At 59.1% G+C, this 23,125-nt stretch overlaps 2 protein-coding genes across 16 annotated transcripts in view; one reads left to right on the forward strand and one right to left on the reverse strand.

The window, feature by feature from the left end:
• Positions 1-353: 353 nt before the first annotated feature.
• Positions 354-3,779, forward strand: LOC127050009 (collagen alpha-2(I) chain-like). 15 transcript variants are annotated; one of them, XR_007774129.1, is made up of 4 exons: positions 354-1,086; positions 1,437-1,576; positions 2,484-2,623; positions 3,527-3,556. XR_007774129.1 is itself a non-coding variant. In XM_050951506.1 (4 exons), exons 1-4 carry the CDS (start codon positions 539-541, stop codon positions 3,777-3,779), a joined length of 942 nt encoding a protein of 313 aa, XP_050807463.1. In that variant the 5' UTR covers positions 354-538. The 15 variants fall into 15 exon arrangements, 8 of the variants coding, with proteins under 8 accessions (XP_050807463.1, XP_050807461.1, XP_050807462.1 ...); XR_007774126.1 differs by lacking the exon at positions 3,527-3,556 and adding an exon at positions 3,353-3,425; XR_007774128.1 differs by lacking the exon at positions 3,527-3,556 and adding an exon at positions 3,388-3,417.
• Positions 3,747-23,125, reverse strand: part of TRIM54 (tripartite motif containing 54) — a 30,142-nt gene continuing 10,763 nt past the window's right edge. Inside the window, 5 exon segments of the mRNA XM_050951503.1 lie at positions 3,747-3,843; positions 8,280-8,378; positions 8,911-9,035; positions 20,441-20,463; positions 20,852-21,085. Coding sequence (XP_050807460.1) covers positions 3,833-3,843; positions 8,280-8,378; positions 8,911-9,035; positions 20,441-20,463; positions 20,852-21,085 — 492 coding nt within the window. The 3' untranslated portion in view covers positions 3,747-3,832.

Consider the following 23,125-nt stretch of genomic DNA (forward strand, 5'->3'; position numbering starts at 1 on the left):
GCTCCAAGGAGAGACTCAGGAGGTGAAGACGTGTGAGCTTCTTGCCCTGAACAAGTCTGCTCCAAGGGAGAGGAGGCTCCCCAGAGTCCTGACTGGCTTGGTGGGGAGCAGTTCCAGAGCATCACCTGGGGACTCCGTGACAACTGGTCATTGAGCTCGGGGTGGGGGGAGGGCTGTGATGGCTGGGGCCCCCCTCCTTCTATATGACCAGTGCTCTGTAGCAGCTGGTGATGCAATGGGAAGATCCGGCCCCCACCTATGTCATCAGAAGCCCAGCCCCCTCCACCCCTCCTCACCCCAACCCACCCGGAGCACCACCCAGCCAGCGACACCGGAGGGTTTTTCACATGCTTTTAACAAAATTACAAACAAAATTCCATTATTCTTGGAATATAGAAAACCTGAGGGAAGGGGGCCACGAAAGTGGCAGGGATTTAGCTGGGGCGGGGGTTCAAGTGCGGGCCAGGAACGCAGGGTCTCGGCCGGGGGAGAGGGGGCCAGGAACGCAGGGTCTTGGCCGGGGGAAAGGGGGCCAGGAATGCAGGGTCTCGATCGGGGGAGAAGGGGCCAGGAACGCAGGGTCTCGGCAGGGGGAGAAGGGGCCAGGAACGCAGGGTCTCGGCCAGGGGAGAGGGGGCCAGGAACGCAGGGTCTCGGTCGGGGAGAGGGGGCCAGGAATGCAGGGTCTCGATCGGGGGAGAAGGGGCCAGGAACGCAGGGTCTTGGCCGGGGGAAAGGGGGCCAGGAACTGAGGGTCTCGACCAGGGGAGAGGGGGCCAGGAACGCAGGGTCTCGGCCGGGGGAGAGGGGGCCAGGAACGCAGGGTCTCGATCGGGGGAGAGGGGGCCAGGAACGCAGGGTCTCGGTAGGGGAGAAGGGGCCAGGAACGCAGGGTCTCGGCCGGGGGAGAGGGGGCCAGGAACGCAGGGTCTCAGTCGGGGGAGAAGGGGCCAGGAACTCAGGGTCTCGATACGGGGAGAGGGGGCCAGGAACGCAGGGTCTCGACCGGGGGAGAGGGGGCCAGGAACGCAGGGTCTCGACCGGGGGAGAGGGGGCCAGGAACGCAGGGTCTCGATCGGGGGAGAAGTGGCCAGGAACTGAGGGTCTCGACCGGGGGAGAAGGGGCCAGGAACTCAGGGTCTCGATACGGGGAGAGGGGGCCAGGAACTCAGGGTCTTGGCCGGGGGAGAGGGGGCCAGGAACGCAGGGTCTCGGCCGGGGGAGAGGGGGCCAGGAACGCAGGGTCTCAGTCGGGGGAGAAGGGGCCAGGAACTCAGGGTCTCGATACGGGGAGAGGGGGCCAGGAACGCAGGGTCTCGGCCGGGGGAGAGGGGGCCAGGAACGCAGGGTCTCGACCGGGGGAGAGGGGGCCAGGAACTGAGGGTCTCGACCGGGGGAGAAGGGGCCAGGAACTCAGGGTCTCGATACGGGGAGAGGGGGCCAGGAACTCAGGGTCTTGGCCGGGGGAGAGGGGGCCAGGAACGCAGGGTCTCGGTCGGGGGAGAGGGGGCCAGGAACGCAGGGTCTCGACCGGGGGAGAGGGGGCCAGGAACGCAGGGTCTCGATCGGGGGAGAAGTGGCCAGGAACTGAGGGTCTCGACCGGGGGAGAAGGGGCCAGGAACTCAGGGTCTCGATACGGGGAGAGGGGGCCAGGAACTCAGGGTCTTGGCCGGGGGAGAGGGGGCCAGGAACGCAGGGTCTCGGCCAGGGGAGAGGGGGCCAGGAACGCAGGGTCTCGGTCGGGGAGAGGGGGCCAGGAATGCAGGGTCTCGATCGGGGGAGAAGGGGCCAGGAACGCAGGGTCTTGGCCGGGGGAAAGGGGGCCAGGAACTGAGGGTCTCGACCAGGGGAGAGGGGGCCAGGAACGCAGGGTCTCGGCCGGGGGAGAGGGGGCCAGGAACGCAGGGTCTCGATCGGGGGAGAGGGGGCCAGGAACGCAGGGTCTCGGTAGGGGAGAAGGGGCCAGGAACGCAGGGTCTCGGCCGGGGGAGAGGGGGCCAGGAACGCAGGGTCTCAGTCGGGGGAGAAGGGGCCAGGAACTCAGGGTCTCGATACGGGGAGAGGGGGCCAGGAACGCAGGGTCTCGGCCGGGGGAGAGGGGGCCAGGAACTGAGGGTCTCGACCGGGGGAGAAGGGGCCAGGAACTCAGGGTCTCGATACGGGGAGAGGGGGCCAGGAACTCAGGGTCTTGGCCGGGGGAGAGGGGGCCAGGAACGCAGGGTCTCGGTAGGGGAGAAGGGGCCAGGAACGCAGGGTCTCGGCCGGGGGAGAGGGGGCCAGGAACGCAGGGTCTCAGTCGGGGGAGAAGGGGCCAGGAACTCAGGGTCTCGATACGGGGAGAGGGGGCCAGGAACGCAGGGTCTCGGCCGGGGGAGAGGGGGCCAGGAACGCAGGGTCTCGACCGGGGGAGAGGGGGCCAGGAACTGAGGGTCTCGACCGGGGGAGAAGGGGCCAGGAACTCAGGGTCTCGATACGGGGAGAGGGGGCCAGGAACTCAGGGTCTTGGCCGGGGGAGAGGGGGCCAGGAACGCAGGGTCTCGGTCGGGGGAGAGGGGGCCAGGAACGCAGGGTCTCGACCGGGGGAGAGGGGGCCAGGAACGCAGGGTCTCGATCGGGGGAGAAGTGGCCAGGAACTGAGGGTCTCGACCGGGGGAGAAGGGGCCAGGAACTCAGGGTCTCGATACGGGGAGAGGGGGCCAGGAACTCAGGGTCTTGGCCGGGGGAGAGGGGGCCAGGAACGCAGGGTCTCGGTCGGGGAGAGGGGGCCAGGAACGCAGGGTCTCGGTCGGGGAGAGGGGGCCAGGAACGCAGGGTCTCGATCGGGGGAGAAGGGGCCAGGAACTGAGGGTCTCGACCGGGGGAGAAGGGGCCAGGAACTCAGGGTCTCGATACGGGGAGAGGGGGCCAGGAACTCAGGGTCTTGGCCAGGGGAGAGGGGGCCAGGAACGCAGGGTCTCGGTCGGGGAGAGGGGGCCAGGAACTCAGGGTCTCGGTCGGGGGAGAGGGGGCCAGGAACGCAGGGTCTTGGTAGGGGAGAACGGGCCAGGAACGCAGGGTCTCGGCCGGGGGAGAGGGGGCCAGGAACGCAGGGTCTCAGCCGGGGGAGAGGGGGCCAGGAACACAGGGTCTCGACCGGGGGAGAGGGGGCCAGGAACGCAGGGTCTCAGTTGGGGGAGAAGGGGCCAGAAACGCAGGGTCTCGGTTGGGGAAAGGGGGACAGGAAAGCAGGGTCTCGATCGGGGAAGAGGGGGCCAGAAACGCAGGGTCTCGGCTGGGGGAGAAGGGGCCAGGAACGCAGGGTCTCGGCCGGGGGAGAGGAGGCCAGGAACGCAAGGTCTCAGTCGGGGAGAGGGGGCCAGGAACGCAGGGTCTCGATCGGGGGAGAGGGGGCCAGGAACGCTGGGTCTCGGTCGGGGAGAGGGGGCCAGGAAAGCAGGGTCTCGATCGGGGGAGAAGGGGCCAGGAACGCAGGGTCTCGGCCGGGGGAGAGGGAGCCAGGAACGTAGGGTCTCGATCGGGGGAGAGGGGGCCAGGAACGCTGGGTCTCGGTCGGGGAGAGGGGGCCAGGAACGCAGCGTCTCGGCCGGGGGAGAAGGGGCCAGGAACGCAGGGTCTCGATCCGGGGAGAGGGGGCCAGGAACGCTGGGTCTCGGCCGGGGCAGAGGGGGCCAGGAACGCAGGGTCTCGGCCGGGGGAGAGGGGGCCAGGAACGCAGGGTCTCGATCGGGGGAGAGGGGGCCTGGAACGCAGGGTCTCAGCTGGGGGAATCAGTCGCTGATGACACCACGTCCTGGAGGTCTCACTCGTGGGCTCCTCTTGCAGTGCTGGCTCTCAGTGCTGACCTGGCGCGGGGAGAGGGGGATCAGCACTCGCCCCTGTGCTGGAGCCCCCTGGGCGGGCACTGGCTGAAATCCCAGAGGGTCAGGCCTGGTGCCAGGCTGAGCACATGGCGAGATGCACGGGGGCAGGGGCTGGAGGCTCCCAACCCAGCCAGGCCAGGGTCCGGGGCAGGGTCTGGGGCAGGCTCGTCAGGGCTCTCCCCCAGATGGTTCCTAAGCATCTGAGCAGCAGGACCCCCGGCTCCCCTGGGAGACGTGTCCCCGGCTGCCCCCATCTCCCTGCTGGGGAGTTTGTAGTTCCATTCAGTTACCCCCTAGCCCCCCTCCGCCCAAGGCCTTTGCCATCTTATCAGCCCCTGCCCCCTGTGGGTCGGGACCTCCAGCTGGACATCAGCTGCCCCCGATGTAGGTCCCCCCCGGCCCCCAGGCTGGCCTGGCTGCACCTCGGCCCAGTGGGGGCCTGGCAGGGACAGCACTTACCATGCGGGGAGCTCGCTGGCTTCTGCCTGGGCCCCACTGCTAGGGAGGGAGGGAGAGAGGGTGGATGAGCTGGAGCAGGTGGCTGCCTGCATCTGCTCTTCCCCAAATATTCCCCAGGCCCCTGCAGCCCGGCGCCCCCACCCAGCCCCGCTGGGGAGCCTGGGCCAGGTGAGCTGATGGAGGAGGGGTCAGTGGCAGGCCAAGAGTGGAGCCAGGCAGCGGGGCAGCGAAGGCACGTGGGGCCCTGGGCTCCAGCAGGCCGCGCCTGCCCCTCCCACCTCCCTCTGACTCGCACGGGCCCCGGGCTGTCAGGCTGGGACTAGGGGGCATTTTCTGTACTATTTTATGAGCCCTGTGTGTGCCTCAGTTTCCCCTCGGTGCTACGTCGTTACCGAGTGGGTGGAAAGGGGCTGTGTGCTTTCAGGGCAGGGGGAGATGGGGGTGGGTGTCACCCAGCTGCCCAGGCCCCCTACCAGTGGAGCTCTGCAGGTGACAGTGGCAGATCCAATCGCCAATGCCCCAGAGGGAGAGGGACGTCCCACCTCTCCGCAGGGCAGCTGAGCACCTGTCCTCAGCTCAGAACAGGCTGGGGGGGTTGGCTGCTGGAGGAGGGGGCCTCGGATCAGGGATTCGGACCAAGGAGTGAGATGGAGACAGACAGAGCTTGACCCACGGGGGTCACTGCGCTGGGCTGGGCTGTAACCGTCACTCCTCTGGGCTCCCCAAGGGCTGCCTGGGCCGTGTGCCAGGCCACGGATACACCCGCCTGTCTGCCCGCGCTGGCTGGGTGTCCCCGCAGACGCTGGGGGCGATGCTGCTCCCCCAGATTGTACACGTCTCCCCCAGGGTCTGTCCCAGACTCGCTGCCCGGAGCTCCCGGGGTGGGGCAGGAGGGCTGCAGCCCCAGGGGCCCAGTGTCAGGAGGAAGGGAGGCCGCGTGGCTCACCCTGGGGGAAGAGTGACCCCAGGGGGTCAGGGTCACTGAAGGCCCCTCCCAGGGACTGTTGGAATCATAGACTTTAAGATCAGAAGTGTATAGGACTTCTCACTCATTTTTTAATCTATATGTGATCATCTAGTCCAGGGGTAGGCAACCTATGGCATGTGTGCCGAAAGGTGGCATGTGAGCTGATTTTCAGTGGCACTCACTTTGCCCAGGTCCTGGCCACCAGTCCGGTGGGCTCTGCATTTTAATTTAATTTTAAATGAAGCTTCTTAAACATTTTAAAAGCCTTACTTTACATACAACAATAGTTTAGTTATATATTATAGACTTATAGAAAGAGACCTTCTAAAAACGTTAAAATGTATGACTGGCACGCGAAACCTTAAATTAGAGTGAATGAATGAAGACTCAGCACAGCACTTCTGAAAGGTTGCCGACCCTTGATCTAGTCTGACCTCCTGCACGACGCAGGCCACAGAATCTCACCCCCCACTCCTGCAACAAACCCCTAACCTATGTCTGAGCTATGGAAGTCCTCAAATTTGGTTTGAAGACCTCAAGGTGCAGAGAATCCTCCAGCAAGTGACCCGTGCCCCACCTGCAGAGGAAGGCGAAAACCCCCAGGGCTTCTGCCAATCTGCCCTGGAGGAAAATTCCTTCCCAACCCCAAATATGGCGATCAGTTAAACCCTGAGCACGTGGGCAAGACTCACCAGCCAGCACCCAGGAAAGAATTCTCTGTAGTAACTCAGATCCCACCCAAGCTAAGATCCCATCACAGGCCATTGGGCATTGTGACAAACTGGGAATGTCTTAATGTTTTCTTTGAATACTGTGTTGTGCCTCAGCGTCCCCTCTGCAGTTCTTAATATCTAGGTGTTGGGATAAGGGTGTATGGTTGCTGCAGAGCAAAGGGCCAGTGCACCTAAATGCCTGACACTCTGTCTCCTAGCAACTGATGGCCTGGGCCCTCCTCTGCAAAGGTGCCAGCTGAAGGTGTTGGAGACAAAGGGATCAGGTGACCTCCTGGCCCACAAAAGGAACTGAGCAGAGAGGAGGGGCTGGAGGGGGTGGTTAGTCTGGAGCTGGCTGGGGACGAGGAGTGAAGTGCAGACGTGGAGTCTGGCTCATTGACCCCCAGAATGGACCCAGCCGAGGGGTCCAGTTCACTGTACCTACAAGCTCTGTGTTAGACCCTGTTCCTGTCATCGAATAAACCTCTGTGTTACTGGCTGGCTGAGAGTCACGTCTGACTGCAAAGTGGGGGTGCAGGACCCTGTGGCTTCCCCAGGACCCCGCTGGGTGGGCTCGCTGTGGGAAGCGCACGGAGGGGCAGAGGATGCTGAATGCTCCAAGGAGAGACCCAGGAGGTGAAGCCGTGTGAGCTTCTTGCCCTGAACAAGTCTGGTCCAAGGGAGAGGAGGCTCCCCAAAGTCCTGCCTGGCTTGGTGGGGAGCAGTTCCAGAGCATCACCCAGGGACTCCGTGACAGGCATATTTACAGCTAGTAGTCAAAGATCAATTAATTGCCCGTTTGCAGCCAGGGACGTAGCCTGGCGCTGGGGGTCTGTGACAGAGGGTCAGACATGCACTAAGAGGCCGGGGGTGAGATCAGGAAGGAGGCTGATAAACTGGAGAGGGGTCAGGTAAGAGCCGTGGGAATGACTGAAGGGTTAGAAACCTGCCTCAGTGACACGCCAGGAGCTCAAGCTAGACCAAGGGAAGGTCTAAGGGGTGACGTGATCCCAGCCTACAGTAGTGGCAGCTTCCCCACCTTTGTGGATTCAGGGCCCACGTGTAAATGTCACGACCCAGTAACTAGTCCGGGGGTGGGCGCCCTGGGGTGGTTTTGAATGGTGGGGGTTGGGTCCTGCCCAGCTCCTGCAGTTCCTGTGCTGGTGGGGGTTGGGCTTGGCTCTCTGCTCGGGGCCTTGCATCTCGGGGTGGCAGTGCTGCTTGGGTTTGGCCCTGCCCCCCTGCCTGGGCCAAACTGACGTGAGCGGGGCTGTGCCCTGGCTCACGGGTGGCAGCGCCAGCCACTCATACCCGGCCGACCCAGACTGAGTGGGGCAGGGACCTGAGGTGCCAGAACCGGGAGAGCACAAGGTGCCATGGCCCTCCCACTTTTGAAAGTGAACAAGCCTGGCCTGCCCCCCACCCCCCGAGGCCTGCCCACAAGCTGGAGTCCAGCCCGGGTCAAAGCAGCCCGGGGAGCCCGGGCAGCTGTGAGGAGCCACGGACCCGCTACCTGCCCAGGGCATGGGGCAGGGCTGAGAGCAGCCCCTAGCCTGTGTCCCCACCCCATGGTCCAGCTGCGGCTCTTGGGTCCCCAAGGGCCCCCTCCACCCCTGCCAGGCTGGAAGTCGGAGCCAGGCCAGGGTAAGAGCAGTGCAGGCAGCTGTGATGAGCCACGGACCCAGGGCCCAGGGCTTGGGGACACAGGCTAGGGGCTGCTCTTGGGGTCCCCCACCCCGAGCAGGAGGGGCAGGAGTGGGGCCACAGAGGGGGGCCTCGTGGCCCCCCCACCTTTAGGAAGAATCTGTAGCCCCTGGCAGGGACCAAAAGGGAGCCCAGCCAGCCCTGTGGGACAGGAGCTGCCACACGACCCTTCGACACAGTCTGGGACGGATGGTGGGTCCCAACGCCTGGGCGGAGAAGCCCTGCTCTGGCAGTGCCTCCACGGGAACCAGCGTTGCCCAAGGGGCTGTGCGGGCAGGTGGAGGACGGGCGAAGCCGAAGCGGGACAGATCCCCACTGGCAATGGGATTTGATGTTTAACAGGGAGGTAATTAGCCATTGGACAATCCCCCAGGGCCAGGCAGTTCTCTGGCTCTGTCCGCTGTTCGGTGCAGCCAGCTCTGCTCTGGGGCAGGTCTCTGGCCCGGGTCGTACGGGGGGCAAAGCACATGGTCACGGGCCCTGCTAGCTGGGGGCTCTGGGGGGCTCTGTACAGCAGGAGGAGGCTGTTACCCTCGGGTGGCCCGGGGTGACTCTCCCTCACTCCAGGCACTCACCTTCGGCCTCCTCTAGCGCCTCTGGCCTGTCCTCGTCGGCTACAGCGTCTCCTCCATCCCCGCCCGCAAACCCGTCTGTGTCGTCCTCACCCAGCGAGTCTGGGAGAGCGAGGGAATCCAGAGTCAGCACCCATGCCAGTGGGGGCTGAGCCTGCCCCACCCTCCGCACTGAGGGTCCCTGGCCAGGCCGCCCCAGAGAGCCCAGCGTGGCGGAGGCGTAGGGCAGCCGGACAGGAGGCTCTGGCCATGCCACCTGCCCCCAGCACACAGCCAGCTGCATGTGGAGAGGGGCAGAAGTCGGGACCCACTGCCAAGGAGGGGCCGTGCTGGCAGCCACCCCAGGAGGCTGAGATCAATGCTCTGCCACCACCTCCTGCACCCCATCCCCCCACCTGCACCCCAGCCACACTCCCTCTGAGAGCCCATACACCCCGGTCCCCACACCCTTCGGAGGGGTCCCCCTGCCACAGCTAACACCAGCCCTGCCCCTGCCTTGGTGCATGTCAGACAGACACACAGATGGACGTCTGGGCTGAGGAGCAGCTCTGCCCACCTCGCACAGCACCCAGGGCCGGGGCTCACACCATGGCCCCAGCAGGACCCCCTCACCCTGCAGCACTCCCTGGGTCACCTGTCTGGAACTCAATGGTTCTCAGCATCTCGGCCAGGTTGTCCACATTGACAGAGAAGTGGTCCATCTTCTCGTAGCCGGGCTCCGGGCGGCTACTCATCGACACCTTCGACAGGTCCGTGATCCTGCCAGGCAGAGCCAGGGGCAGGTCAACCTCATTCAGAGCCAGTGCAGAGCACCGAGCCTGACTCCGTGACGCCCCTGCACAGCCCAACCAGCTCCCCTCACACTCTGCGACTAGGGGCACTGGCCGGGCTGTGTGTGAGGAGCCCAGAGCTGGGGCACCAGGGGGCTGTGCATCAGGAAAGGGGGCACTGGCCGGGCTGTGTGTGAGGAGCCCAGGCTGGGGCACCAGGGGGCTGTGCATCAGGACTGGGGGCACTGGCCGGGCTGTGTGTGAGGAGCCCAGGGCTGGGGCACCAGGGGGTACAGGTCAGGATTTCTGTGCTCACACCCTCCCAGAGACACAGGCATCGCCTCATGGGATCCCAGCTTTGGGACAACCTGCCTGTGATGAAGTGGGGATATTCTATAATATTTTATTAATCCTATGTGTGCCTCTGTAACGATGCTGGTTCTCGCAGAACCCAACTGAGAGTGCCAATTCAGGACAAATTGCTCAAACAGGGCAGTTACAGCCCCAGGCTGGGGTCTTTCCACCTTCTAAGGCAAACCAAACCAGCCAGACAAAAAGGACTTCGGTTTCACCCCACTGGCTAACCACAAGTCACACAAGCAATTTCCTTAGACACTCCAGTCTCCCAGTATCACCACCAGTGCCACCCGTCCTGGGGATGAATGGGTATGAAAACCAACACCCTTGTGACGAACTGGGACTGTTCTTACTGGGGTCTGTGAATGCTGAGTGTGACGCAGTAGGGTCTGTCTGTGTGGGGGATGGGAGAGCCGGGGGTGTCTTTAGGTGAGGGACAGGACCTAAGCCTGTAACCTGAGCTAGGTAGGGGGGGAGGGGGTCAGCACCTTTGCCCGGGAAGCTGGACAAAGGAAGGGGCCGGCTGTAGGGAGTTAGTTCAGTTTCGGTTTTGGGCTGGTGGTTGGAATTCAGGGAATCCCTAGCTTTGAACTAAGCTTCCTGAACCCCCAGAAGGACCAGATTGAGGGGTCCTGGCTGTGCCCACAAGCTCTGCTGTAACCTGCATTCCTGTTGTCCAATAAACCTTCTGTTTTACTGGCTGGCTGAGAGTCACTGTGGGTCCCAGGAAGAGGGGTGCAGGACTGGACTCCCCACACTCCGTGACAACTAGTGGCAGCGCTGGGATATACTGCACCCCGTGGACGGTGCTTCCTGCAGTAAGTGACTGGGGAGCAGTAAAACGAAGGGGTGGTTAACCCCTGGGAGTGTGTGCCCAGTGAGACGGACTTTGCAGTAACAGGGTCCCCCGGGGGATTGCAGCGAGCGGTCCCAGGGGCGGAGGAGTCTGCAGCTCGACCCTGGCAGAGAGGTGGTGACCTCACGAAGGGCTGGTGCACTAGGGGTCCCCCTGGAAACCGTGGGGAGCGGCGAGCACCCCGGCCTGTGAGTGGCCAGCAGGAAGATGTATGCCAAGCGGCGCAAGTGCGACCTGCTGGAGCTGTGCAAGCAGAGGGGGCTGCACCCGGGGAGGCTCAGCAAGGACCAGCTGATTGCCCAGCTGGAGCAGGGAGACCGCATGAATGAACGGAGCCCTGTCTCTGAGGGAAGCAGCCGGGCAGATGCAGCGCAGGCACCAGTGTCTGTCCCCGCTGGGAGTGGTCAGCCGGCGGACGAGGGCTTCCCGAGACCCCCCCCTTCCTAGGCCTAGGGGAAGGGCGGGGAGGAGCCCAGCAGCTACCGAGGGCACCGTGACCCCCTCGGCCAGCAGGGGAGCCTCCCGGCAAAGCTCACCCCCCAGCAGTGGATCCTCCCGCGACGCTCGGCATCCGTGGAGCAGAAGCAGCTGGAATGGGAGAGAGAGCTAAAACTGAGAGAGCTGGAGGATCATGAAAGACAGAGAGAACATGAGGAGAGACGGAACATGAAGAACGACAGCGTCAGCATGAGCTGGAGCTGGTGAGGCTGAGGAGCAGCAGACTCCCGGCTGCAGTGAGTGAGGGGGTGCCCAGGACCGCGCGGAGCTTTGAGAAGTGCATCCTGGCCCAGCGTAAGGAGGGGGAGGACATGGATGACTCCTGGATGCCTTGGAGACGGCCTGCGAGCTGCACCAGGTAGTTCCGGCAGACAGGCTCCAGGTTCTCACCCCCTTACTGGACCCCAAGGCCTTGTACCGCCAGCTGGAAGAGGAGGAGAAAGGAAACTACAAACTATTCAAGCAGGTCCTGCTGCGCGAGTTTGGGCTGACTCCTGAGATGTACCGGGAGAGGTTCCGGAGTCAGGATAAAACCCCTGGGGTCTCATATCTGCAAAGAGCCGTCCGCATGGAGGGATAGGCCAGCAAGTGGGCAGATGGGGCCCAGACGAAGGGGGACCTGGTTAAACTGCTGGTACTGGAGCAACTGTATGAGTGATGCCCATCCGACCTGAGGCTGTGGTTGAGGGACCAAAAGCCAGAGAACCCGCGACATGCAGGGCGGCTGGCCGATTAGTTTGTGAAGAGCCGGTCGGGGGGTAGCAGGGAGGAGTCTCAAAGGAACAGGCCCACCGCGATGCAGAGAGAGGGTCATCCTGGGACCTCCCAAAGGGGGAATAGGGAGAACCCTCTCCCAAGGGGAATGCCCAGCGTCAGGGACAACCGACCGGTTCGAGGGGACCACCGGGACATGAGCTGCTATCAATGTGGCCAGAGGGGCCACATACGGTCCCAGTGCCCCAGGCTCAAGGACAGACTGAGCAGACCGACCCCACACTGGGTTAACTTGGTAGAAACCCAGCTGGGCTGGATGAGAGGCAGCGTTCGCAGGAAAGGGGGGCTGGCCGTGTACCACCTGCGAAGGAGGGAGGAGGGCCCCAGGTCAGCTCCTCTGGGCGGCTGGATGCTCCAGGCTCCGAGTTTTTGGTTTACAGGGTGGGCGCGGGGCTGCCCCTCTGGAAAGAGTGCCTTGTTCCCCTGGAGGTAGATGGGAGGAAGGTCACTGGGTACTGGGACACGGTCGCAGAGGTGACACTGGCCCGGCCCGAGGTGGTGGCCTCAGATCAAGTGGTGCCTGACACCTACCTGACCCTGATGGGTGTGGGCGGGACCCCATTCAAGGTGCCTGTGGCGAGGGTACACCTGAAGTGGGGGGCCAAAGAGGGCCCCAAGGACGTTGGGGTACACCCACATTTGCCCACAGAGGTGTTAATGGGGGGGGACCTGGAGGTCTGGACAAGCAACGCCCGGGGTGCCCTGGTCGTGACCCCTAGTCAGAGTTAGTGAGGGGCACTGTGCCTCGACAACGGGGAAGGTACTCTGCCCGAGGCGCAGAACCCTAACCTGGTGGGGAGGGGACGCCCAGGGACACGGCTCAGAGAGGCTGCGGCTCTGACCCAGCCAGCGAGAGAGAGCAGGTCCCCATCCCTGTCCCAGCTGCTGAGTTCCAGGCCGAGTTGCAGAAAGATCCCTCCTTGCGGAGGCCAAGGGACCGGGCTAACCTCAGTGTGGTACAGTCCATGAGGAGAGGTTGCAAGGAGAGGTTTCTGTGGGAGAAGGGGTTCCTGTACCGAGAATGGGCTCCCCCAAGGGAAGTAGAGGCATGGGGGATCAGGAGACAGCTGGTGATTCCCCAGAAGTGTCACCACAAGCTGCTGTACCTGGCCCATGACATCCCTCTCGCAGGGCACCAGGGAATCCGGCGCACCAGGCAGAGGCTGCTACAGAACTTTTACTGGCCTGGGGTCTTTACCCAGGTCCGACAGTACTGCCAATCCTGTGACCCCTGCCAGAGAGAGGGGAAGGCGCGGGACAAGGGGAAAGCTGCTTTGAGGTCTTTACCCATCATAAAAGAACCTTTCCAGAAGGTGGCCATGGACATAGTGGGACCTCTCAGCAAGGCCACCTGGTCAGGGAAGAAATACATCCTGGTGGTGGTGGATTTTGCCACTCGCTACCCCAAGGCAGTGGCCTTGTCCTCTGTCGAAGCAGACACTGTGGCAGATGCACTGCTGACCATTTTCAGCCGGGTGGGGTTCCCCAAGGAAGTCTTAACAGACCAGGGGTCCAACTTCATGTCAACCCTGCCCCAGTGCTTGTGGAGAAATGTGGGGTCCGGCACAACTGGGCCTCAGCGTATCACTCCCAGTCCAACGGACTGGTGGAAAGGTTCAACGGGACGCTGAAGATGATGCTAAAAATATTTATGAACCAGCACCCGCAGGATTGGGACAAGTACTTACCTCACTTGCTGTTCGCGTACAGGGAGGTACCCCAGGACTCTACCGGGTTTTCACCTTTCGAACTGTTGTATGGATGGCGGGTAAGGGGGCCCCTGGACCTGATGAGAGACGAATGGGAAGGGAAGGCCACTCCTGATGGGTGGTCGGTGGTGGAGTATGTCCTGACCTTCCGGGAAAGACTAGCCGAGCTCATGGGCCTGGACAGGGAGAATCTGGCCCGAGCCCAGAGGAGGCAGAAGGTCTGGTATGACCGCACGGCGCGGGCCCGTGCCTTCGCCACCGGGGATCAGGTGATGGTTCTCATCCCTGTGAGGAGAAACAAACTCCAGGCCGCCTGGGAAGGGCCCTTCAAGGTTATCAAGCAACTGAATAAGGTAAACTATGTGGTGAAGCTGTCAAACCAGGCACATCACTGTCAGGTGTACCATGTAAACATGATGAAACCATACTATGACAGGGAAAATGTGGTGTTGGCCGTGTGTGGACACTGGGAGGAGCAGGGAGATGACCCCTTAGTGGATCTATTCCCAGGGACAAAAGCTGGTTCCCCCCTGGAGGCGATTCCCCTCTCTGATCAGCTGACCCTGGCCCAGCACGCTGAGATCAGAGGGGTGCTGCATCTGTACCGACAGCTGTTTTCCAGTCAGCCTGGACGCACTAATTTGACTGTCCACCGGGTGGAGACCGGGTCACATCCCCCTATAAGATGCTCCCCTTTTCGGATCACTGGGAAAACTGCTCAGGACCTAGAAAGAGAGGTCAGGGACATGCTGGCTTTGGGGGTGATCCAGCCGTCTTCCAGCCCTTGGGCCTCGCCAGTGGTGCTGGTCCCCAAAAGGGATGGGTCGATCCAGTTCTGTGTGGACTATCGAAAGCTCAATGCCATCACCGTATCTGATGCCTATCCCATGGCCAGGTCTGATGAGCTTCTAGACAAGATGGGACACGCTCGGTACCTCACCACTATGGATCTTACAAAGGGCTACAGGCAAGTGCCGCTGGACGCAGATGCCAGGCTGAAGTCGGCCTTTATCACCCCTCTGGGGCTCTACGAGTTTCTGACCCTGCCCTTCGGCCTCAAGGGAGCACCAGCCACCTTCCAGCGCCTGGTGGATCAGCTACTGAGGGGGATGGAGAGTATTGCCGTAGCGTATATTGACGACATCTGCGTCTTTAGCCGGACCTGGGAGAACCACGTGTCTCAGGTTAAACAAGTGCTGGACCAACTGCACTGGATTCTCTGCAGCTTGAGGTCTTCAAACCACAATCTGAAGACTTCAATAAGTCGGACATAGGTTAGGGGTTTGTTATAGAAGTGGATGGGTACGGTTCTGTGGCCTGCTTTGTGCAGGAGGTCAGACTAGATGATCATATTGGTCCCTTCTGACCCTAAAGTCTATAACTCCAAGAGGCTGGGTTAACCGTAAAGGCTGAGATGTGCAAGGTGGGGATGGCTGAAGTATCTTATCTAGGCCTTCGGGTGGGGAGTGGCTGCCTAAAGCCGGAACCAGCCAAGGTGGAGGTGATCAGAGACTGGCCCGCTCCCCAAACCAAAAAGCAGGTCCAGGCTTTATTGGGATGGCGGGGTACTATCGAAGTTTCGTGCCCCACTTTAGCGCCATAGCTGCCCCCATCACCGAGCTGTGCAAGAAGGGAAAGCCAGACAACGTGGTCTGGACCAAGCAGTGCCAGCAGGCTCTCCGGGTGCTGAAGGAGGCTCTGGTTAGTGGCCCAGTTCTGGCAAACCCAGTCTTTGACAAGCACTTTATGGTGTTCACCGATGCCTCAGACACTGGACTGGGAGCAGTGTTGATGCAGGAGGATGAAAATGGGGAGAGACACCCCGTCGTGTACCTGAGCAAGAAGTTGCTTCCCTGGGAGCAGAACTACGCGGCCATCGAGAAGGAATGCCTGGCCATGGTGTGGGCCCTTAAGAAACTGGAGCCATATCTCTTTGGGCGACACTTCACCGTGTACACCGACCACTCTCCCCTGACCTGGCTGCACCAGATGAAAGGAGCAAGCGCCAAGCTCCTGAGGTGGAGCCTGCTCCTGCAGGACCATGACATGGACGTGGTCCATGGGAAGGGAAGTGCCAACCTGACAGCGGACGCGTTGTCCTGGAGAGGGGGCCCTGAACTTCCCCAGGTCACTGGGCAGAGTGACCCCGCTCAGTTCAGTCTCGAAGGGGGGAGAGATGTGATGGAGTAGGGACTGTCTGTGTGGGTGATGGGAGAGCTGGGGATGACTTTAGGCGAGGGACAGGACCTAGGCCTGTAACCTGAGCCAGCCGGGGGGGAGGGGTGTCAGCACCTTTTGCCCAGGAAGCTGGACAAAGGAAGGGGCCGGCTGGAGGGAGTTAGTTCAGTTTCGGTTTTGGGCTGGGTCGTTGGAATTCAAGGAATCCCAAGCTTTGACCTAAGCTTTCTGAACCCCCAGAAGGATTAGATTGAGGGGTCCTGGCTGTGCCCACAAGTTCTGCTGTAACCTGCATTCCTGTTGTCCAATAAACTTTCTGTTTTACTGGCTGGCTGAGAGTCACTGTGAGTCCCAGGAAGAGGGGTGCAGAGCCGGACTCCCTCATACTCCGTCACAACTGGTGGTAGAGGGGGGATCTACAGGTGTTGGCCTGGGAGGACGATCTGCATTGGGGGATGGGAGACTGGCCTGAGGGAGGAGACCTGAGCAGGTAACGTGAGAACCCAGGAAGGGGTTAGAGGCCAGGTGACACCTCTGCCAGGGAAGCTGAACAAAGGCTGGGGGGAGTTTTTCAGCTTGGAAGCTGGCTGAGAAATGAAGGGGAGTCCCAACGGGGCTGTGGCCTCCCTGGGGCCCCAGATGGACCTAATTAAAGGGGGTCCTGTTGTCTGTACCAGCAAGACCTGTTTTGGACTGTGTTCCTGTCATCTTCATAAACCTCTGTGTTACTGGCTGGCTGAGAGTCACGTCTGACTGCGAAGTGAGGGTGCAGGACCCTCTGGCTTCCCCAGGACCCCGCTGGGGCAGACTCGCTGTGGGAAGCACATGAAGGGGAAGAGGATGCTGAATGCTCCAAGGAGAGACCCAGGAGGTGAAGACGTGGGAGCTTCTTGCCCTGCAGACAGTCTGCTCCAAGGGAGAGGAGGCTCCCCAGAGTCCTGCCTGGCTTTGTGGGGAGCAGTTCCAGAGTATAGCCCAGCGACTCCGTGACAACCCCAATAAAAAAAAACGGTTCTCTCGATCCCAAAGAATCGAGCCCTAGCCCCAAGTCAATATACAAATCAGATCTTATCCACAAATCACGCTGTTGCCAATCCTTTAGAATCGAAAATCTAAAGGTTTATTCATAAAAGGAAAAAGATAGCGATGAGAGTTAGAATTGGTTAAATGGAATCAATTCCATACAGTGATGGCAAAGTTCTTGGTTCAGACATGTAGCAGTGATGGAATAAACTGTAGGTTTTAATCAAGTCTCTGGAACATCCCCCACTGGGATGGGTCAACAGTCCTTTGGTCAGAGCTTCAGCTTGTAGCAAAGTCCCTTCAGAGGTAAGAAGCAGATTTGACGACCAGATGGAGATGAGGCATCAGCCTTTTATAGTCTTTTCCAGGTGTAAGAACCTCTTTGTCCTTACTGTGGAAAATTACAGAAAAATGGAGTCTGAAGTCATATGGGCAAGTTCCTGCACACCCTGCTGAGTTACAAGGCGTATCTGCCTTCTCTCAATGGGTCACTTGTAGCTGATGGTCCTTAATGGGCCATCAAGCAGGCTAAGCAGAGCTAACACCCACTTGTCTGGGATCTCTCCCAGAAGCACAGCATAAGTTTGAAGTACAGACAGCATACAGCCAATATTCATAACTTCAACTAAAAAATGACACATGCACCCAGACAGCATAATCATAACCAGCAACCCATAACCTGGTTTTAGACACCTTATATGACCCCCTTTATATAAGATTTGGTGCCACTACAGGACCTTGGTTGCAACCATGTTCTATATGGTCCCAGTTTATATCAATAACATCACAGCCTCTATGCTGCTGTGACGTTACTGATATAATCTGTGACCATATACATTATTGTTCCAACCACATTTATATATTTGCAGCAGCTATTGTACAAAGGTTGTCGTGTGAGGTGTCTATGAAGAGGTTCTGATTTGCTGGTTGTAACTACACTGTCTATATGTGTGTATCAGCTTTGTATTTGAAGTTATGTACTTGTATCTCAATGTGTTTGATTCTAAGAGGTCTCAGTGAAGCATTTGGTCGGCTTCTTGACAAGAAACACTTAACTGACAATACAAGAAACACTTAACTGACAATACAACCGCATTTGTTCCAGCCCCTCAGACAGAGACCAACACCTATAAGATCTTCACCAAGAATTCTCAGAACTACGACACCCGCACGAGGAAATAAGCAAACAGATCAACAAAGCCAGACGTGTACCCAGAAGCCTCCTACTGCAAGACAAACCCAAGAAAGAAACCAACAGGACTCCACTGGCCATCACATACAGCCCCCAGCTAAAACCCTTCCAAAGCATCATCAGGAATCTACAACCCATCCTGGACAACGATCCCTCACTTTCACAGGCCGTGGGAGGCAGGCCAGTCCTCGCCCACAGACAACCTGCCAACCTGAAACACATTCTCACCAGTAACTGCACACTGCACCATAGTAACTCCAGCTCAGGAACCAATCCATGCAACAAACCTCGATGCCAACTCTGCCCACATATCTACGCCAGCGACACCATCACAGGACCTAACCAGATCAGCCACACCATCACCGGTTCATTCACCTGCACATCCACCAATATAATATACACCATCATATGCCAGCAATGCCCCTCTGCTATGTACATCGGCCAAACTGGACAGTCTCTATGGAAAAGGATAAATGGACACAAATCAGATATTAGGAATGGCAATATACAAAAACCTGTAGGAGACACTTCAACCTCCCTGGCCACACTATAGCAGACCTTAAGGTGGCCATCCTGCAGCAAAAAAACTTCAGGACCAGACTTCAAAGAGAAGCTGCTGAGCTTCAGTTCATCTGCAAATTTGACACCATCAGCTCAGGATTAAACAAAGACTGTGAATGGCTTGCCAACTACAAAACCAGTTTCTCCTCCCTTGGTTTTCACACCTCAACTGCTTGAACAGGGCCTCATCCTCCCTGATTGAACTAACCTCGTTATCTCTAGACTGATTCTTGCCTGCATATATATACTTGCCTCTGGAAATTTCCACCACATGCATCTGACGAAGTGGGTATTCACCTACGAAAGCTCATGCTCCAAAACGTCTGTTAGTCTACAAGGTGCCACAGGATTCTTCGCTGCTTTTACAGATCCAGATTAACACGGCTACCCCTCTGATACTTAACTGACAATGGATTTTGGGAGACTCCAATCCACATCTGAGCTTTCCTGGGAACATTCAAACTAACATGTAAACAATGGCATTGGCCTGCAAAGAACTGAGTCATCATGGACATGTGACTTGCCCATGTGACTCCAGGCTCCATCTTGCTGCTATAATTTTCCACAGTAAGAACAAAGAAGTGTCCTTCCACCTGGAAAAGCCTATAAAAGGCTCATGCTTCATCTCCATCTTGTCTTCAATTCTGCTTCCTACCTCTGGAGGGACTTTGCTACAACCAGAAGTTCTACACAAAGGACTGAATGACCCATCCCAGCGGGGGATGTTCTCCAGAGACTTGATTTGAACCTGCAGTTTACTCCATCACTGCTACAAGCCTGAACTAAGAACTTTGCCATCACTGTATGGAATTGATTCCATTTAACCAATTCTAGCTCTCATCTCTATCTTTTTCCTTTTATGAATAAACCTTTAGATTGTAGATTCTAAAGGATTGGCAACAGCGTGATTTGTGGATAAGATCTGATTTGTATATTGACTTGGGGCTGGGGCTCGATTCTTTGGGATCGAGAGAACCGTTTTTTTTTATTGGGGTTGTCACGGAGTCGCTGGGCTATACTCTGGAACTGCTCCCCACAAAGCCAGGCAGGACTCTGGGGAGCCTCCTCTCCCACAGCGTGATTTGTGGGTAAGATCTGATGTGTATATTGACCTGGGTCTGGGGCTTGGTCCTTTGGGATCGAGAGAACCTTTTTCTTTTACTGGTTCTCTCGATCCCAAAGGATTCTTTTACTGGGGTGTTGGTTTTCATAACCATTCATCCCCAGGACGAGTGGCACTGGTGGTGATACTGGGAAACTGGAGTGTCTAAGGGAATTGCTTGTGTGACGTGTGAAACCAAAGTCGTCTTTGTTTGGCTGGTTTGGTTTGCCTTAGAGGTGGGAAAACCCCAGCCTGGGGCTGTGACTGCCCTGCTCTGAGCCATTTGTCCGGAATTGGCACTCTCAGTTGGGTCCCACCAATGGCAGCATCGTTACAGCTGCATTGTTACCCAGCGGGGAGAGGGCTGGGCACCCCCAGGCAGGCTCAGGCACAGATAGGAATGGCGCCCAGGTGGGTGGGACTACATGGATCATTGGAAAAGGACTGGCTGAAGCCAACCCCATATCAATGGAAAATCCATGGCAACGCTGGCAAATCTAACTGCCAGGACATGGACACCTGGCCCCACCTCTCAGCAGGAGCCGAGCAGCATCTCCCAGCTGGGGAACAGGGGCTGGGAGGTGCGAGGGGGGGATAAGAGCTGGGGGCTGGGAGGAGTCGGGGGCAGGGCTCTCGCCTGGAGTCTGACCAAGGAGGGTGAACGAAGAGACAGACAGAGCCGTCTGGGGGGTCAATGCAGCTGGGCTGAGCTGTAACCATTAGTCAGTTCTCTGGGCTGCCCAAGGGGCTGCCTGGGCTGTGCGCCAGGTGACCAATAAACCCGCCTGGTTTCACAGCGTTGGGTGAGTGTCCCTGCAGACACTGGGCAGGGGGCACTGATCCCTGAGGAGAGGACACATCTCCCCCAGGGTCTGTCCCAGACTCGGCTGCCCGGAGCTGCCGGGGTGGGGCCCAGTCTCAGGGGGCAGGGAGGCCGCATGGCTCACCCTGGGGGAAGAGTGAGACCCTGGAGGATCTGGGTCACTGAAGGCCCCTCCCAGAGCCTGTTCCCAGGCTGGGGGCTTAGCACTGGCCCCGAGAATCTGTGACTCTGCCCCAAGGGCCCCCGACCCCCACAGAGATGGGCTCCAACCAGAGGTTCCTCTCCTCTGTTGTCTCCCCCCACTCCTCCCCCCAGACTTACTTTTGAAGCAGCTCCTTTGATTGCTGCAGGGAGGGAGAGGCAGAAAGCTTGGTTAGCATCAGCCCCTGCTCCTGGAGCCCAGCCCTCGCCAGCCCCCTGAGCCCATCAGCCTGCAGACTGGCATTGGCATCGCCACCAGCTCTGGCTAGGGGCAGGCACAAGACCAAGTTTCCCTTCCAAGCGGCCTGTGGGATGAGCAGCCCTTGGGCTTTACCCCTCAGCCAAGCAGGACCTTCTGGCTGGGGGCAGAGCGGCAACCACAGGCGCCTGTGGCCTAGCAGGCCCCTGTCCTGAGCCCTTCGCCCAGGCTCTTGTTCCAGGAGGATGGTGCCCATGGCTTGGCCAGATCTCAGCATGGAGAAGCCCCTTTCCTGCCCTCCCCTTCCCAGGCTGCCCCCTCCCTGCACAGACCTGCAGGTACGAGGCCATCTGGGGCTCCTCCATGGCCTGGATGGCCGACTCCACCAGCTTGGCGGAGACCTCCAGGTGCTCCCCGTACTGGCGGATGAGGGAGCGCACGTGGCTGACCCGCTCCTCCTGCTCCCGGCTGATGCGCTGCACCAGCTCCTTCTTGCGCTCCTCCAGGGTGCTGTACAGGGAGTCGAAACGCTGGCTCAGGTGCTGCTTCTGCCGCCGACTGTTCTCCTGCAGGGGAGCCACACGCACATCACTGGAGGGGCTCAGGGCCACCCCTCCTCCAGCCCCACATTCCCAGGTCAATCCACCCTGCTCCCTACTGCGTCGCACTCCCCCACTGCAACTTGAGACCATTGCTCCTTGTTCTGTCATCTGCTACCACTGAGAACAGTCTAGATCCATCCTCTTTGGAACCCCCTTTCAGGTAGTTGAAAGCAGCTATCAAATCCCACCTCATTCTTCTCTTCTGCAGACTAAATAATCCGAGTTCCCTCAGCCTCTCCTCAGAAGTCATGTGCTCCAGCCCCCAAATCATTTTTATTGCCCTTCGCTGGACTCTTTCCAATTTTTCCACATCCTTCTTGTAATGTGAGGCCCAAAACTGGACACAGTACTGCAGATGAGGCTTCACCAATACCGAATAGAGGGGAATGATCATGTCCCTCGATCTGCTGGCAATGCCCCTACTTATACGACCCAAAATGCTGTTAGCCTTCTTGGCAACAAGGGCACACTGCTGACTCATATCCAGCTTCTCATCCACTGTAACCCCTAGGTCCTTTTCTGCAGAACTGCTGCCTAGCCATTCGGTCCCTAGTCTGTAACAGTGAATGGGATTCTTCTGTCCTAAGTGCAGGACTCTACACTTGTCCTTGTTGAACCTCATCAGGTTTCTTTTGGCCCAGTCCTCTAATTTGTCTAGGTCCCTCTGTATCCTATCCCTACCCTCCAGCGTATCTACCACTCCTCTCAGTTTAGTGTCATCTGCAAACTTGCTGAGGGTGCAGTCCACGCCATCCTCCAGATCATTAATGAAGATATTGAACAAAACCGGCTCCAGGACTGATCCTTGGGGCACTCCGCTGGATACCGGCTAACAACTAGACATGGAGCCGTTGATCACTACCCGTTGAGCCTGACGAACTAGCCAGCTTTCTATGCTCTTTATAGTCCATTCATCCAGCCCATACTTCTTTAACTTGCTGGCAAGAATATTGTGGGAGACCGTATCAAAAGCTTTGCTAAAATCAACTAATAACACATCCACTGCTTTCCCCTCATCCACAGACCCAGTTATCTCCTCATAGAAGGCAGTTAGGTTGGTCAGGCATGACTTGCCCTTGGTGAATCCATGCTGACTGTTCCTGATCACTTTCCTCTCCTCTAAGTGCTTCAGAATTGATTCCTTGAGGACCTGCCCCATGATTTTTCCAGGGACTGAGATAAGGCGGAGTCTACTCACATTGGCCACTTTGGGTTTACCCCAGTCCCACTTCCGGGGCATCTCCACCTCCCTCTCCCAGCACCCAGGCTTAGGCCCATCCCCTTTGGGTCTCTCCATCCCCAGACCGACTGTCCCCAAAGTGATCTGCCCATGGGCCTGCGTGGTACTGCCCCTTCAGCGTCCTGCCCACAGCCTAGGCTCGTAGGGACACATCTCCTGGAGTTGTTCCGATCCAGCCAGGTTACACAAATCCTCCAGTGCAGTGACCCCTCCCCCCACCCCATTTGTGTGGAGATCCTCCCAGCAGGGGGCAGGGGGGGCTTCCATGTAGGTCACCCCTGGGATTTTCTGCACACCCCAAAACCTGTACCCATAAGCCTCAGATGCCCATTCAGACTTGAGCAGTGGAGCCTGGTTGAACTGTTCCTAGTCCCCAGTATTGGCTCGGCCCATCTGGCTGGGCTCCCCTATGGCTCCAGGACCAAGCAAGGGGGTGAGACGTGGAGCCGGCCCGCGGGGTCAGCCTGGTTCAATCACAGGCCTCCTCAAAGGCAGTGAGGTGGGAACCGATATCCCACCCCTCCTCCAACTAGGCAACAAGTTGGGATCTAGGCTCCCCTAGAACTGGCATCCTGGGGCCTTTCCCCACTTTCCCCTCAGTGGGTCCTCTCGCCCTCGGCTTCTCCAGCCCCTGTTCTCACTTTCGCTGCCTCTCCTGCTTGCTCGTGTTTTCACTGCATCTCATAGGCTGCTCCAACTCTCAGCACTTCACATCCATCGCTGGGGAACCAGGTCATGAAAACGCCCTGCTGCTGCCTCCATTC

Source organism: Gopherus flavomarginatus, chromosome 4 (assembly GCF_025201925.1).
Source record: "Gopherus flavomarginatus isolate rGopFla2 chromosome 4, rGopFla2.mat.asm, whole genome shotgun sequence".
Taxonomy (NCBI): Eukaryota; Metazoa; Chordata; order Testudines; family Testudinidae; genus Gopherus; species Gopherus flavomarginatus.

What these genes read in the sequence shown, in the direction of transcription:
- LOC127050009 (XM_050951504.1), top strand. Translation starts at nt 539, where the DNA reads ATGCAGGGTCTCGATCGGGGGAGAAGGGGCCAGGAACGCAGGGTCTCG. An exon ending in GGGTCTCGATCGGGGGAGAA is followed by an intron (nt 1,087 to 1,436) that starts GTGGCCAGGAAC and finishes ATACGGGGAGAG; the next exon opens with GGGGCCAGGAACTCAGGGTC. An exon ending in GGGTCTCGATCGGGGGAGAA is followed by an intron (nt 1,577 to 2,483) that starts GTGGCCAGGAAC and finishes ATACGGGGAGAG; the next exon opens with GGGGCCAGGAACTCAGGGTC.